This window comes from Falco peregrinus, chromosome 14 (genome assembly GCF_023634155.1).
Source record: "Falco peregrinus isolate bFalPer1 chromosome 14, bFalPer1.pri, whole genome shotgun sequence".
NCBI lineage: Eukaryota > Metazoa > Chordata > Aves > Falconiformes > Falconidae > Falco > Falco peregrinus.
In genome coordinates, this window is record NC_073734.1 from 25,270,259 (window position 1) to 25,284,830 (window position 14,572).

Consider the following 14,572-nt stretch of genomic DNA (forward strand, 5'->3'; position numbering starts at 1 on the left):
GGGCTGCTGCGGGGGGCAGCCCAGCAGCGCGGTGAGCTTGCCGGCTGCCCATGGCTTTGCTGGAGTGAGCTCAGCTGCACTGGAGCTTAGAGAAGGACCCCAGGGCTCTCCTGCAGCCGAGAGCTGAGGTGCCAGTCAGCATTAAGGGCAGCATTAACATTAGAGTCAGAGTTAATGCTGGGGTCAGTGTTAAGGTTAGGGTTAGAGTTGGGATTGGCACTAGGGCAAGGGTTGGAGTGAGCACTGGACTCCCAGGGCTAAGGGCAGGTTTCGGGTAAGGGTTAAGGTCAGTGTGAGGACCGATGCCAAGGGTTCAGGTCCGTATGAACAGGAGGGTTTGGATGAAGGCTGGGGTTGGCATTAGCCGTGGGGCTGGGGTTCAGGCCAGTGTGAGAGTTAGGCTCCAGCCGAGGGAGCTGAAGGCATTCGGAGCTGGATTTCTGTTGACATCCAGCTCAGCCCCAAAACCAGCAGGTGGGATGCTCTGGTCCCTCCCAACTGTGATAGCCCAGCAGAAGGGGCACAGCCTCATGTGCCTGTCCCCCACCCACCCCTGAGCAGGGATGTCTGAACTCACACATCTGCCCTGCCATGGGGGAACACCTGACATGGGTGCTGGGAGCCCTGCGTCAGGGCAGAGCCATCAAGGTGCTACTGAGCCCCTCAGCAGCATGGGCTCTGGGACCCCTGCCCGGCCCTGAGCGCCTGCTGAGACATGCCCCCCACCCCCACCCCGAGCCCAGCATCTCTCCCACTGCTGGCCCCCTGGCCTTCGCATCCTCCCACCCGGTAACCGTAACCATGCTGCTCAGCTCCCTGGAGCGGGTATTTGGCTTCGAGCCCATGGTGGTGTGTGTTACTTCCCCAGCATGTTTAATTCATGGGGCAGGAGGAAAGCTGGCAGCCGGGGGGGGCCCTGAGCTGCCCCCAGCCCCTTGACATCCTACCTCCCAGTGCCCTAAAGTGGTGCTGCTTGGGATACCCACTGCTGCCTGCCCTCCCACACGGACCCCGGCTTGCGGCAGGGCTGGGGCAGAGCACGGGGCGCTGGCCCCGCTGCGGGGCATCCCAGCAGGGCTGCAGCCCGCGGCCCCGGGAGTTGTCTGCCATGTTCGCGCCAGCGAGCAACTGTTTTGACAGAGCTATTACTCACCCGTCAAGCTTTTGTTTGAGCTGACCAGCGGTGCCTGTCTGGAGTCCTGAATAGGATCAAATCCTGCAACCAGACACACACACAAGCACACAGAAGTGCGCAGGAGCGCGCGGCCAAGCTCACCCAACGCCAGGGCTGCTGGGGGGGGCTCATCTCTCCCAGATCTTCCCGCCAGAGCCGTGGGGGTCTGGTCTCCCCACTCCAGGAACCTGCATGAAGCTCTCGGTGCTGCTGGTTTGCAACCTCCTGGTGTGGAGGGTGGGTGAGACGGGATCAGGTGCTCCGGAGAAGTTGTCCGTGCTGGCTCCAGGAGGTAATCGGGAGAGGGGCTGGGGGGTTTGCTGCCGGCAGCAGGGCTGGGGGGCAGCTGGTTTAGCGGGGAGTGGGTGCACCCTGAGCACTGTCCCCTGGGGCTAGGCCAGGTGGACGGGGGCTGGGTGGGTGATGGGCATGCAGGGATGGCAGTGGGGGTCTCGGTGAGTGATGGGGGCTGGGGATGGAATGAGAAGGGGCTGTGGGGGGGCATGGGACTGGTGATGGAATGGGGCTGGGGAGCAGGCTGGGGCTGGTAATGGCATGGGGCTGGGAAGGGGAGCACAGGGCTGGTGTCAGGGGTGAGCGAAGGGTCCAGCTTGGTGGGGTTTGGGTGCTGGCAGGACAGAGGTGAGGGGGGCAGGGGGCTGGTGGGTACATTCCTGGACTTCTCAGCCCACCAGTGCGAGAGAGGGGCTCAGCAGGCTGGACTCCCCCTGGCCCCTGCCCCTTTTGTGCTTCCAGCCCAAAAGCGATTTCTTCTCTCCCCTCGAGTCTCCATGGAGACCCGGGTGCCTCCCCTGTAACCCTGGCTGCAGTCGGACCCTTTGGGTCTGCTCCCACGGCCCCCGGAAGGGTCTGGCTGCAGCTGGCGATGCGGGGGAGGCACTTGCACCCCACAGCCCCCTTGGCCCCAGCTGTTTGCCCCCACCCCCAGCTCTCAGCATGAAGGAGACCTTCCTGGTGCTCTCGCTGCACAACAAGCTGAGGAGCAAAGTGCAGCCCCCCGCCGCCAACATGCAGAAGCTGGTGAGCCCCCCCCACAGGCCCCACCTTGGATGCCTCATCCACTTCCCACTCCATGCCCGGTGCAGGGGGCAGCCCGTGCATGCTACACACTAGATAGTTAACAACCTAATGAAGCCGAAGATCTGGCCAGCATGGGGACCCTGGGGAATGTCCTACCGCCAGATTCAGCACACACCAAAGGCAGGGCTGGTCCCTTGGGGTGCCCTGTGGGGTCCCCCATGCCCCCCTGATGTCTCCTGAGCATCCTGTATCTGCACACACCACAGGCGGGGCAGGAATGGTCCCTGGGGGTCTCCAGTGGGGTCCCCCATTCTCCACGATGGCCCTGGATATAGAATGATAGAATCTTTTAAGACCTTTAAGATAATTGGAGTCCAGCTGTGTTCCCCATGTCCTGTGACAGCCCTTGATGCCCCCCGATCAACGCACACCTGCACACATCAAGGGCAAGGCTGGTCCCCTGGTGTCCCCTGCTGCATCCCCCACGTCAGCCCTCTGATATCCCCCAGTCATCCCCTGGACCGCCCCCCCAGGTGGTCCCCAAACACCCCCTGAGTGGCCCCCCACTGTCCCAGCATCCCCCCACCACGGGGGCCGTCCCTGGGGACCCCCAGCGGCTCACAGCACACTGCCCCCAACAGGAGTGGAGCGAGGAGCTGGGCCGGCTGGCGGGGGCACGGGCAGCCAGCTGCCTGGGGGGTCCTGCTCCACCGCCGGCCCCCCAGCTGGGCTGGAGCGAGGCGCTGCTGCCGGTGGGCACTGGGGGCTTTGGGGCTGTGCTGCAGCGCTGGTTTGACGAGGGCCAACGCTACGACTACGGGACAGGGCGCTGTGCCAGCAATGCCACCTGCCGCCATTACACCCAGGTGAGCACGGGGAGCAGGGGGGCACGGGGGGCCGGGCACTGGGGTGACACACGCTCTCTCGCAGCTGGTGTGGGCCACGGCAGGGTGGCTGGGCTGCGGCCGGCACCTCTGCCCTGGCGGCCATGGCCCCAGCGAGGCCTTCGCCTGTGTCTACTCCCCAGGGTAAGGCTGCGGGGGGCGGGGCCTTCGGGGTGGGGCCGGCGGGGTGGGGCCCACGGGGCGGGGCCTGCGGGGGCAGGGGTCAATGAGGCAGGGACAGGACTGGGGCCATGGGAGGGTGTCAGTGGTGTGGGGGCGGAGCTGGGAGAGGCCCTCCCGCTCTGTGGGCGGGGCCAGCGGGGGTGTGGCTGTGCTGGCCAATGGGGGTGCATGGTGAGGGCGGGGTCTTGCCTTGGTGGTGGGCGGGGATTGGGAATGTGGGCGTGGTTTTGTGCTGACAGAGGGCAGGGCTGTGGGATTTGGGCGTGGTCTTCCCCAGAAATGGGTGAGGCTTGGCGGGGTGGGTGGGGCTTGGTGGGGCGGGCAGCCACACCCAGCTGCCTGGGGCAACAGGGGCAACTGGGAGGTGGCAGGGACGCCCGTCCTGCCCTACAAGCCGGGGCCCTGGTGCTCCCTCTGCACTGCCGGCCTCTCTGGCTGCTTCAAGTCCTGGGACCACGGCGGCGGGCTCTGCGGTGAGTGCCCGCCTGCCCCCCGGCCCCTGCACGGCCCCCAGCGGTGCCGCAGCCCTTGACGCCCACCCGCCTCCCTGCTGTGCCCAGAGGTGCCCAGGAACCCCTGCCGCATGAGCTGCAGGAACAGCGGGCGCCTCGACATGAGCAGCTGCCAGTGCACCTGCCCCCCTGGCTACACAGGCAGGTACTGCCAAGGTGAGAGGGGCACCTGCACAACTCCCGCTCCCCTCGCCCCTCGCCAGTGCAGTGCAGGCATCCACAGGGTGGGTGCAGTGCATGCACGTGCAGTACCAGTGCCTCTGTGTGCACGGCCAGTTCAATGCAGGCACGCACGGGATGGGTGCAGGGCGTGCATTTGCAATGTTAGTGCGGTGCCAGTGTGTGCATGGCTAGTGCAGTGCATGCATGTGAAGCTTTAGTGTGGTGCATGCATATGCATGGCCAGTGTGTTGCAGGCATGCACAGGGTGAGTGCATGTGCAGTGTAGGTGCAGTGCATGTGTATGCAAAGGGCCCAGCGCAGTGCACGGCTGGCGCAGTGCACATGCATGCAGTGTCGGTGTAGTGCGTGCAGGCACAGGCCCAATGAAGTTGCATGCGTGCATGGCTGGTGCAGCATTCATGGTCTGCTCAGTGCACACAGTGGTGGAGCACATGTATGCATGCATGGCCAGTGCAGCATGGGCAGCTCAGTGCAGTGCGCAGACATGCAGCACGAACTCAGCTGGGGCGGGCAGGGGCTGCCAAGCCCCCTGCCAGCTAACACAGCACCTTGCCTACAGTGAGATGCAGCGGGCAGTGCCTCCACGGGAAGTTCAGGAAGGAGGAGTGCTCCTGCCTCTGCGACGTGGGCTACGGCGGAGCCGAGTGTGGCGGTGAGCCTGCACCCACCTGTGCTGCAGCAGGGATCTGCAGGCAGGGACCTCCAGAGTGGGGCTAAGGGTCCTCCAGGGGGCCCACCTCTGCCGGCACAGGGACCCACCTGTGCCTGCTTCTGCCCCCAGTGAAGATTCGGTTCCCCTTCCACGCCTGCGATGTGCAGATAGATGGCGACTGCTTCATGGTGTCCCCCGAGGCTGACACCTACTATGGAGCCAAAATAAAGTGCCAGGTGACCCCCTCGGATGCTCCAAACATCCCTCTGCAGCTGAAAAATGCCACCCATGCTGACAGCCCCCGTGTGCAGCCCTCCACTGCCTGGTGTGGGTCTGGGCCACGTGCTGGTGTGACTCACTCCCTTCCCCACAGGAGAAAGGGGCGATGCTGGCCCAGATCGGAAACCAGAAGGTCCAGGACATCCTGGCTTTCTACCTCAGCCGCTTGGAGACTGGTAACAGGGTGACAGACACTGATTTTGAGACCGGGAACTTCTGGATCGGTGAGTGACGGCACGGGGCAAGCTGCAGGGTACCCAGCATGCAGGCGGACCTGCCACCCCACCTCCGATGCTCCAGGTCTCACCTACAAGACATCCAAGGCTTCCTTCCGCTGGGATGTGGGCAAGCCGTCCTCCTTCACCAGCTTCGCTTTTGGGCAGCCAGACAACCAAGGGTAAGTCCCCGCTGGATCCAGAGGACACCTGACCTCTGTGTGGTGTCACCACCATGCCACCGTGCTGGCTGGCTTCACCGCCCTCCTGCCGGGGCACAGGTTCGGGAACTGCGTGGAGATGCAAGCGTCGGCCGCCTTCAACTGGAATGACCAGCGCTGCAAGACCCGAAACCGGTACATCTGCCAGTTCGGTGAGTGGGCAGCTGGGAGCCCTCCTGCACCTTCCCAGGGGGGCTGAGGTTCTGCCAGGGCTGTCCTCTGCTGCCAGCCCTGCCCAGACCTCTGGGTTCTTCCTGACATGGGAGGCACTGACTATCCACATCCCATCACAGCCCAGGAGCACATCTCCCGGTGGCACCAGGACCCCTGAGCTGGCAGCCCCGGGCACTGGCCAGCGCTGGCTGCTGTGCCAAGCCCGTGGCTAAGGAGGATGGCGGTGCTGTGCCGAGCCCAGGCCAGGGCTCAGGAGGACCCCTCAACGGCTCCCCTGCGCAGGGGCTGAGGGGACCCATGGTGATGAAACCTGGTGAGAGGGGCATGTGCTCTGCATCAGCATCCCCGAAACAGCATCTTCTTCTGCCCCTCACCTTCCTCTGTCGCCATCACGCTGCAGCAGCTCCAGGGCAGGGAGATGCCCCTGCAACAGCCAGGTCCAACAGCACTCTCCTCCTGAACACAGCTGGGCTGTGTCTGGACCATGGTCCTGATGTGATGAGGAGCCAAGGGGGGCCTCCAGGGGGTGCAGATCCTGGCACGGCTCAGAGCAGGGACTGGGCTCAGCTCCGAACCATCATCCTGGCCTGGGTGGGAACCCCCCAGCCTTGTACCACGGGTTCCTCACCATCTCCTGGTCCTTCATCATCATCCGGTTCCTCACCAGCTTCTGGGTGGTTAATAAAGACCCTCTCTCCCTTGGTAAGAGCCATTTGTCTCCTTATCCTCCCCCAGACCCACCAGACACCCCCTCTCCACAGCCCGTGCTGGGCAGCACCTCCAGCTCCATCCCTGGCGTGGGTGCTGGGGTCAGAGGAGGGACCAGCCTGGCTCATGGCCCAGCTCATGTCTCCAGCCCTCTTGGGGTGTTTCAGGGGGGTCTCGGTAGCCAAGAGCTGCTTCTTCCAGCCCCAGGATGGCCCCAAGCCATGGCATCTCATTTGCTGGGTGCAAGCCTGTGTCCCCAAAGCTGGTGGGTGCTTCTGGAGGGGACATGCCACTGCTGGCACCCTGTGGAGACCCTCCCACTGCAGAGCCAGGGAGCAGGCAGCCCGCTCCATCGCGGGGCCTGGGTGGAACTGAAAATGGCCCCAGCCAGGGTGCTGCGAGCTGGTTGTTTGCACCCCGGCTCCATGGAGGAAGGTGCGAGCCATGTTGCTGCCGGCGAGGCCAGGCTCATGGCTCTGGGGCGAGCTGAGCAAAGCCAGGGTGCAACCCAGCTGTCGGGCAGGGGGGCAGAGCCCCACCGGTCAGAGGGGGCTGGAGGCAGGGGATGTGGGAGGGAGCCCGGGGAGGATGAAGGTAGGGATGGGGGAAGGAGGACAAGGATAGGAGGATGAGGATGGGGATGAGGAAGTGGGAAGGAGGATGGGGATGGAGTTGAAGGCAGGGATGGGGATGGGTGAAGGAGAACGGGCATGGAGAAAGGAGGGTGAGGATGATGGGGGAAGGAAGATGAGGGTGGTGGAGGAAGGAGGATGGGGATAGGATGGGGAAAGGGGGATGAGGATGGGACCGGTGGAAGGAGGATGAGGATCCAGCACAGCTGCCACGTCCGTAGAGCTGCAGCGCCGGGGAAGGAGCTCCCGGCCCGGCGGTAGGTGCGGGCAGGGATGGTGCGGGCAGGGATGGTGCCATAAAGCATCGCTGCGCCCGGGGCGGGGCGCGGGCGAGGCGGGCAGTCCCCCCCTCGCGGTGGTGCGGCCCGCGGCCCCCGCTCGACCGGCGGTGGTAGCGCCCGGTGGCGGCGCGCTCGGGCCGGAGCGGCGGGGCGGGGGTCGGGGCCGGGGCCGCACCGCGGGGGGATGACGCTCTTCGGCAGCGGGGACGCGGGCTGGAGATGTGAGTACCGACCCGGATCCGGCCCCCCACCCCCTGGTGCCCCCGTTCCCCCGGGATCGACCCTCTTCCCACACTCCTCTCCCAGTAGATGCTCCGGCCCCGGGACGCCCGCCCGGCCCCGGCAGCCCAGCCCGGCCCATGCCCCCGCCCCCCCGCGGCCAGCCTCCCGCCGCACGGCCCCCCCCAGGGCAAGGCCGCCTCCCGCCCCCTGGGACCGGTCCCTCCCCGCGGACACGCTTGGCCTCCCGGCTCCGAGCCGCTCCCGTGCTGGGATGGCCTCCCCGTGCTGGGATGGTCTCCCCGTACTGGGATGGCCTCGCCGTACTGGGATGCCCCCGTGCCATTAGCCCCTGAACAGGGATGTCCACCCAGCACCAGGATACCCGCCATACAATTACCCCCCAATACCATCACCCCCAGGACAGGAATGTCCTCCCCATACTGGGATGTCCCCTATACGATTACCCCCCCATGCCATCACCCCCCAGGACAGGAATGTCCTCCCCATACTGGGATGTCCCCTATACAATTACCCCCTCATGCCATCACCCCCAGGACAGGAACGTCCTCCCCATACTGGGATGTCCCCGCTGCCGCTACAGGGAAGGGAGCCCAGATACAGGGCAGATGGTCCCGGGGTGACGGAGCCCTGCCAGCCTGGGTCCCCTGCCCCAACAGGACAGTCCCCTTGGGGCAGGTGGCCTGTGGCAGGGCACGGGCCATGGCTGGGGTCCCTGGCTAGGGCGCTGAGGTCCCTGTCCCACTGGCAGGGAGGGGAGTGGGTGGTGCAGCTGGGCAAGTGCGAGGGGCTGGGAAGAGGGGTGGCAACAGTGGGCTCTGGCCCTGCGCCGTGAGCTCAGCTGTCACCGGGGGTGCTGGCTGCACCCACAGAAGATGGGTGCCAGCATTTCCTGGGGTGCACAGGGTGAGTGGGGCACCTTCCCCAGCTCGCCCCAATATCAGAGCCAGCCTGCAGACTTCATCACGCAAGGTGACAGCCTGGAAAGCAAACAAGCGCTGGATTCCCTCCGCATGGATCTTGCTCAGAAGTCCTCTCCTCCGCAGGGATGGAGGGACCTTGCTCCAACAGATGGGGAGCTTAGGGGGGCCTGTGGCCAGTTTGCACACTCCTGGGGAGGTCTGGAACTCTCTGATGAGCTGGTGTGTTCTCAGAGGACTCGGGAAGCTTCAGCTTGGAGTTTCCTGCTGCAGTCATATCCACAGTCACCCATGGGACAGCTGGTCACAATTACCATGGCCAAGAGGGAGCCCTCAACATCTCACCCACCGTCCCCTACCCCAGCGGTCAGAGATGTTTCAGAGCCCCCCAGAATTACAAAATTAAATACATGGAGGTGTTAGGAAAGCATTGCATCGGTGGCTCTCAAATGTATACTCAGAAAACAGACTCAAGCTGGCTTTTATATGGACATTGGCTGTGAAATCCTAAAGAAGGGCTGAAGAGCATCGCCGGGGAGGTGTAACGTGGCATCACCAAGCTGCGCATCCGGAGACATCCCTACCCCACATTCCAGCATCGAACATGCCTTGGCAGCCTTTGGGAGCGTGAAGCGGCTGGGTGTGGGGCTTCCCCCATCCCTGCCACCCGTCCGTGGTGGGCAGCACTCACTGGCATCCTGAAAAATGCCCCAACCACCTGGCAGGAGCGATAGCAAAGGCTGATTCCCCGTGGTGGTGGGAAATGTCTCTGAGGATTAATTACCCTCATCATCAGAGGTGCTTTCTGCCACCCTAATTGGAACCTGCCCAGCCTGGCCTGAGTGCAGGCTCCTGGGGACGGGACACCCACAGGATGGGGCTGCTGCAGGGGTAGCAGGAGCCACTCCATGTCATGGCACAACCCTGGGCTGCTCCAGTCCTTCCCGAAAACTTCAATCTAGAGAGAGTTGTCAGCCTCTGGCTCCTCCTGCAGGTGCTCTGGAGTGGGACATCTCCAGCCAGGAGAGGAGCGTGGCCAGGAGCCCCGGGGAAGCCGGTGCCAGAGACGTGTCTGCGTGGGGTAGGGTATTGGCATCCCCTTTTCTTCCTACTGCTCATTCTCCTCCTCTCTATCCCCTCAGATTTGGACATGGCCAGGGAACCCAAGCCAAGCCGGGCCAGGCTGGGCCAGAAGCGGCAGCATGGCAGCAGCCTGTACCAGTGAGTGCCAGCGCGTGGGGCAGGGGCTGCGCCAGGGGGCGGCTCAGGCTGGGGACTGTCCCATGCCTGGCTCCTCTTCTCCCTGCTCTCCATCACTTGCACCTCTGACTATTCCAGCTGCCTGCCCACAGCATCCATGGGATGTCCGTGCCCCATGCTGATGGCATTGCCTGGCTGCACTGGTGGTGGCTGGCTTCTTGCTGGCTCCCCTCGATGGGGTGTGGAGATCCCCTGCCCCATCCGAATGTGCTGGGAGAAGAGCAGAGCCCTGCAGTCCCCATGCCTGTTACAGATGTCGATGTTGGTTGCAGTTCTGGCCTTTGAATATTGTTTCTTGGGGGACTGGCGCCCCTGCAGAGGCACACCGGGGCGGGGATGGTCCTGACAGTGGCAGTAGTTGACGGTGACGGTGGCACCAATGGTAGCAGAAGAGCAGGTTCCCATCCCTGGGTGCTTTTGGCTCACTAGCTCAGCAGGTGTGTAGCGAAGAGGGGATACGAGCCAGGCTCCGTCTGTCTCGTTAGAGAGCTTTTTGCGAACGCCCTGATTGAACTAATTGCTCTGCCCGTTGCCATGGTGCCGGAGGGATGCAGCGCTGGCAGGGCAGGGACTGCTGGCCCCCTCGGGCTGCTGGAGTGTGGCAGTCGCGGCTTTTGCTCTTCCCGGGGGATGCTCTGAGCAAAGAGCTGAGCCAGGAAAACCCTTGCTGTGTCCCTAGCTGGGTGCCAGACCCCAAGAGCAGGTCTCCTGCAGTGCCACCAGTGCTCGCACAATGCGGGGAGGGCTGCAGCATCCCTGTCTCTTTTGGTATGGGCTCCAGGCAGCACCAGCTGTTGGAGCTGGCACCTTCCCCGTGCCTGTGCGTGGGCTGGGACTCGCCTCTGGCTGCCTATTCCCCTCTTCCCCAAGGCAGGTTTGACCTTCCTCCCTGGGTGACAGGCAGGAGGTGGGGACATGAAGGACTCGCTGTCCTGGTCACAGTGACGGATGGAAACTGGGAAGGCAGCAAGGCTGGGCCAAAAGCTCCCAAAATAACCTCAGATGCAAAGAACAGGAGCAGATGGGTCCTGGCACCCCTGGGCTGACAGCTCACCCTTACCAGGAGGGCTGGCACTTGCGTGCTGTGTCCCGTGCAGATTATTCTTGAATAAGGCAGGGTGGCAGCAGGGCTGGGGGTGCCTTTGCCCCCTGACAGACTTCAGGCTGCCTTTGGGGCTGGCAAGCCTGGCTTAGGCTTGGTGCCCCAGGCAGGGCGGTCCAGGTTGCCCATTAGCCCCCCCAGAAGACCTCCAGCTCTCCCTGAGCTCCAGCATCCGTCCTGGGGTGACAAGCTCATCTGCAGCAAAATCTGGAGCCTTAGGGGTCCTTTTCCTGGTCCCCCCATTTCTGGCAGCATGGCTAGGGAAGTCTCCCCACTCCCAGTGATGCTCTGATCACAGCTTTGTCTCCCCTCGGGTTAGGCTTAATCCTACACTCCCTGACTCTGCAAGAGCTGAAGCAGCAAAATGAGCTTCAGCATCTTTCCTCCTCCTCCTCCTCCTCCTCCTCCCCCCTGCTCCTGGTCCACGGCGCATGATTTATTACTGGCACGTCGGCTGCCCGCATTGGAGGCGATCCGTTGACAGATCGCTTCTTAATTTGGAGCCAAGCGAGCCAGCAGCATGCGTGTGGAGCCAGGGACCATAAAATTTAACATCAGAGTGTTCTAAATGCGGTTTCCCAAGAGCAGAACCTGCTGATGCTGCCCCGGGGCTCTCTCCAACCCCCCCAACACCCTTTATTGCCTCCAGGGTAAACCCCTGCCAGGGCACTGCCACCTCCCCGAGCATGCTGTGGCCCATCAGCTTATGTGGTACCCTCTGGGGTGCCTGCAGCTCCCTGGGGATGGAGGCTGAGTGGGGGGCCCTGCCCTGCTGTGCCCAGAGGTGGCAGCTCCATGGCCCTTGTAGTGACTTGCTCTCCTCTCTTCCCCTCCTGCAGCAGTAACTGCGACCTGGACTACGATCTCTACAGGGACAACTTCCCGTATCGGTGAGCGCGGCATCCCAGGAGTGGGAGGCACTGGGCACGCCTGGGTTTGGTGTGCAATGGTGTTTCTGCTGAAGGTGGAAAGCAGGGTGTCCCTGGGCATCTGTCCTCCCGCCTCCAAGAGAGGCTTGGCGATGTTTGCTCCCTTCAAGGAGCACATATACCACAGCTTCCCCGGGCTGGGGACCTTGGGGAGGGGGTACATGGGGCAGGGACAGCGTGTGGACTGCACAATGTCCATGATGGGGGTCCTTCACCGCAGAGGGAACCCGAGAGATGCTGTCTTGCCTGGCAGGGCTGCTGCTGCACCTCCAAGGTTGGGCTCATGCCACTCTGCTCTTGTGCCCTTGCAGGGTGTACGAGTACCAGAAGATCCCCCCCCTCATTAACCGCATCCCGGTCAAGGCCAGACGAACTCACGTGGGAGCAGGAGGCAAAAGCAGCCCGAGCCCCCAGCCTGGGGCGAGGAGCAGCACTAGCTCCACAGTGGGACGGACAAAGTGTGAGTGCGATGGGGCTGGCAGGATGAGGAGGCTTGGCCCTCGCATCTCAGTATTAGAGCAGTGCACCCGGTGCCTGGAGGTCCCACTCAGCGCTGACTCTGTTGCTGCCAGTCCCTGGCTCCAGCAGACACAGCCCTGACTGCACTGGGCTGGTGGCTGTCCCCTGGACCTGTCCCTGTTCCCCAGGGATGCCCAGTGGGGAGGATGCTCTGGAGAGGAGCATCTGGGTGGGATCCTCACGGCAGCTCTCCCCGCAGTGCGGGCCGAAGAGCTGCACTCCATCAAGGGGGAGCTGAGCCAGATCAAGGCGCAGGTGGACAGTCTGCTGGAGAGTCTGGATCGCATGGACCAGCGGAGGGAGCGTCTCGCGGGTGAGGAGATGGGCCATAGACCCTCTGACACCCACCCGTCTGTGCTGGGCAGCCTGCGGGCACACACGAGCCTGGAACCCGCGCTGGGTGTACAGGGTCCCTCTCTGCCTGCCCAGGAGGGAGCTGGGCAAATTCCCCCGGGCGTCCTGCCCCTTCGGCACGAGGGGGCCGTGCGGGGACAGGGCTGATGTTCGCATGGGCACCCCAAAGTTCTGCTCTCTCTGTCCTTGCAGGGTCCAAGGAGAGTGAGAAGAAGAGGGTAGAGACAGGGGCAGAGTCGCCGTCTCCAGCAGGAGAGGGGTCACGGGAGCCCCGGGGAAAGGAGGGGACAGGAGCTGACGGGCACAGTGACCTGCGCAACATTGACAGTGCTGAGGAGAGCACAGACACGGAGGAGACGGTAGGAGGAGGGCTAGATCCTGTGCCAGGCCCACTGCTTTTCTAGAATTCTCCCCTGCTTGCTGCCCGCATGGGTCCTGACAGAGGATGCCCAGAGCAGAGATGCTTCATCAGGGTCCCCAAACCCATCCCAGCTGCGTGCCAGGGCCACAACTGCCCGTGCCTCTGGGACAGCCCCCAGCACCCTGCAGCAAACCCCTGGCCATGCACAACTCCAGCAGCACAGGCTGCACAAAGATCCTTAGAGTAGAAATACCTTTTATCAAAGCCGCTGCTCCCACACCTGCATCCCCCAGCTGGGTGCAGGACCTCAGGGGTCCCCAGGCCGGGCAGGGTGCTGGGTTTGATCCTGCTGCTGGGGCGCATCAGAGGATGGCCATGCTGTGTTTCTCCTTGCAGATGAAAAACCACATGTCAGACCCTGAGGGGAGCCAGTAGATGGACTGGGGTGCCGCAGCCTCCCTGTGTGGCCAGCCCTTTCCGTCTTGTGTTCGTATTTCTTTTGAGGCTTCCAGCGAGTGCCACGCGCAACGCGAGGTGCCCGCTCTCAGCACGGCCAACCCCTGCAGCCGGCAGCCCCGTATCCCACCCCTGCGAGACACCGGCCAGCCGTGGCGAGAGGTCTTTGTGTTCGAGTGCGCTTGTTTTCTTTTTCCTCCTGTTTTCAGACCTAGGGATAAGCAGATGTGGCCAGAGGAGGGAGGGGAGGAGCAAAAAAAACCACCCAAAAGGACCATCTCCCAAAGGAGCATCCCAAATCCTGGCTGCCTTGCCTGCCAGCATCCCCTCACTCACAGGGTGCTGTGGGGCTCTGAGAAAGCACCCCAGGGCTCCCAGCCCCTATGGCAGAGGTTGCACCCCAACGTGCCCTTCCGTGGAAGCCCACCCTTCAGACCCCCCCAAGGAACTGGCCCAGCAAGGTGCAGCAGGCAGGGCTAAGCCCAGGCTGGCTTTCGGAGCCACTCAGCATCCCACCACAATGCCACAGGAAGGAGGGACCACCCTGAGACAGTTCCAGGAGACTTTTGCAGGATTTTGGGATGGTGCTAAACCCGGCTCCGACACCAGCTGCAGGACCAGCAGCAAGGTGATGCAAACCCGATTGCTCCCGGTTGCCCCTGCTCCCAAATGGGTTTCCTTACTGGTTTACTGCAGGCTGTTCTTGGCCAGGGATCGCGTTTGCAGTCAGCAGGACTCCTGTGAGCAGCTTTGCCAGGGCTCCTTGCCTGTGCCCAAGGAATCATAGTTGTCCCCCCCCTGTGCTCCCCAGCGTTGCATTTTCATTCAGTGTCCTTCATTTCTAGGTTGTCCTTCTCTCGCTGGTAGGAACTTGTTCTGTATTTCTAATTTGCTCTGGTAAAAGAGTGTATTGTGTCGGAAAGAAAAATAATTTGTATTTCTTTTCTCTGGTTATTTGACTCCAATGCAGTTTTTAACTGTTTGAAGCACACATGCAATTTTTGTACCCAATTTTGCATGCTGCCCAACAGCCCCAGGCCCTGGGGGCTTTCTAGGATGCTGCCTTCCCCACAGCCCAGCCCAGAGGCAGGAGGAGCACAGCTCTGCCCTGTTTCTGAATGGAAATATTACTCACCGCCTTTACCCAGAATATTTCCCATCAGCCCGGCACAGTGCAGCTGGGCAGGCAGGACCAGCTCCTCTCCATCCCCAGGAACAACAACCCCAAGGCAGCGTCCAGCCCCCCCCACACACCTCAAGGAAGGGCAGCGGGAACGGAGGGAGGTGACCCC

General features: G+C 63.0%; 2 protein-coding genes across 3 annotated transcripts; both read left to right on the forward strand.

The window, feature by feature from the left end:
* Positions 1 to 1,082: 1,082 nt before the first annotated feature.
* LOC101911604 (C-type lectin domain family 18 member A) lies at positions 1,083 to 6,201 on the forward strand. Its single transcript, XM_055818700.1, has 12 exons — positions 1,083 to 1,466; positions 2,124 to 2,215; positions 2,857 to 3,081; positions 3,146 to 3,243; positions 3,634 to 3,755; positions 3,843 to 3,950; positions 4,537 to 4,629; positions 4,759 to 4,865; positions 5,003 to 5,132; positions 5,209 to 5,305; positions 5,405 to 5,496; positions 5,638 to 6,201. The coding sequence occupies exons 1-12, from the start codon at positions 1,367 to 1,369 to the stop codon at positions 5,673 to 5,675; spliced, it is 1,302 nt and encodes a 433-aa protein (XP_055674675.1). The 5' UTR covers positions 1,083 to 1,366; the 3' UTR covers positions 5,676 to 6,201.
* Positions 6,202 to 7,229: 1,028 nt separating this feature from the next.
* LOC106112295 (RNA-binding Raly-like protein) lies at positions 7,230 to 14,239 on the forward strand. Of its 2 annotated transcripts, XM_055818710.1 has the most exons (7): positions 7,230 to 7,360; positions 9,442 to 9,520; positions 11,501 to 11,551; positions 11,902 to 12,050; positions 12,309 to 12,422; positions 12,656 to 12,822; positions 13,221 to 14,239. In XM_055818710.1, the coding sequence occupies exons 1-7, from the start codon at positions 7,324 to 7,326 to the stop codon at positions 13,257 to 13,259; spliced, it is 636 nt and encodes a 211-aa protein (XP_055674685.1). In that variant the 5' UTR covers positions 7,230 to 7,323; the 3' UTR covers positions 13,260 to 14,239. The 2 variants fall into 2 exon arrangements, with proteins under 2 accessions (XP_055674685.1, XP_055674684.1); XM_055818709.1 differs by having other exon boundaries at positions 12,656 to 14,239.
* Positions 14,240 to 14,572: the final 333 nt, after the last annotated feature.

Bases quoted from the DNA above. Each gene is read 5' to 3' on its own strand.
- LOC101911604 (XM_055818700.1), top strand. From the start codon at position 1,367: ATGAAGCTCTCGGTGCTGCTGGTTTGCAACCTCCTGGTGTGGAGGGTG. The intron at 3,756-3,842 runs GTGAGTGCCCGC...TGCTGTGCCCAG, and splicing joins CCACGGCGGCGGGCTCTGCG to AGGTGCCCAGGAACCCCTGC. The intron at 5,497-5,637 runs GTGAGTGGGCAG...ATCCCATCACAG, and splicing joins CCGGTACATCTGCCAGTTCG to CCCAGGAGCACATCTCCCGG.
- LOC106112295 (XM_055818709.1), top strand. From the start codon at position 7,324: ATGACGCTCTTCGGCAGCGGGGACGCGGGCTGGAGAT. The intron at 11,552-11,901 runs GTGAGCGCGGCA...GTGCCCTTGCAG, and splicing joins AGGGACAACTTCCCGTATCG to GGTGTACGAGTACCAGAAGA. The intron at 12,423-12,655 runs GTGAGGAGATGG...CTGTCCTTGCAG, and splicing joins GCGGAGGGAGCGTCTCGCGG to GGTCCAAGGAGAGTGAGAAG.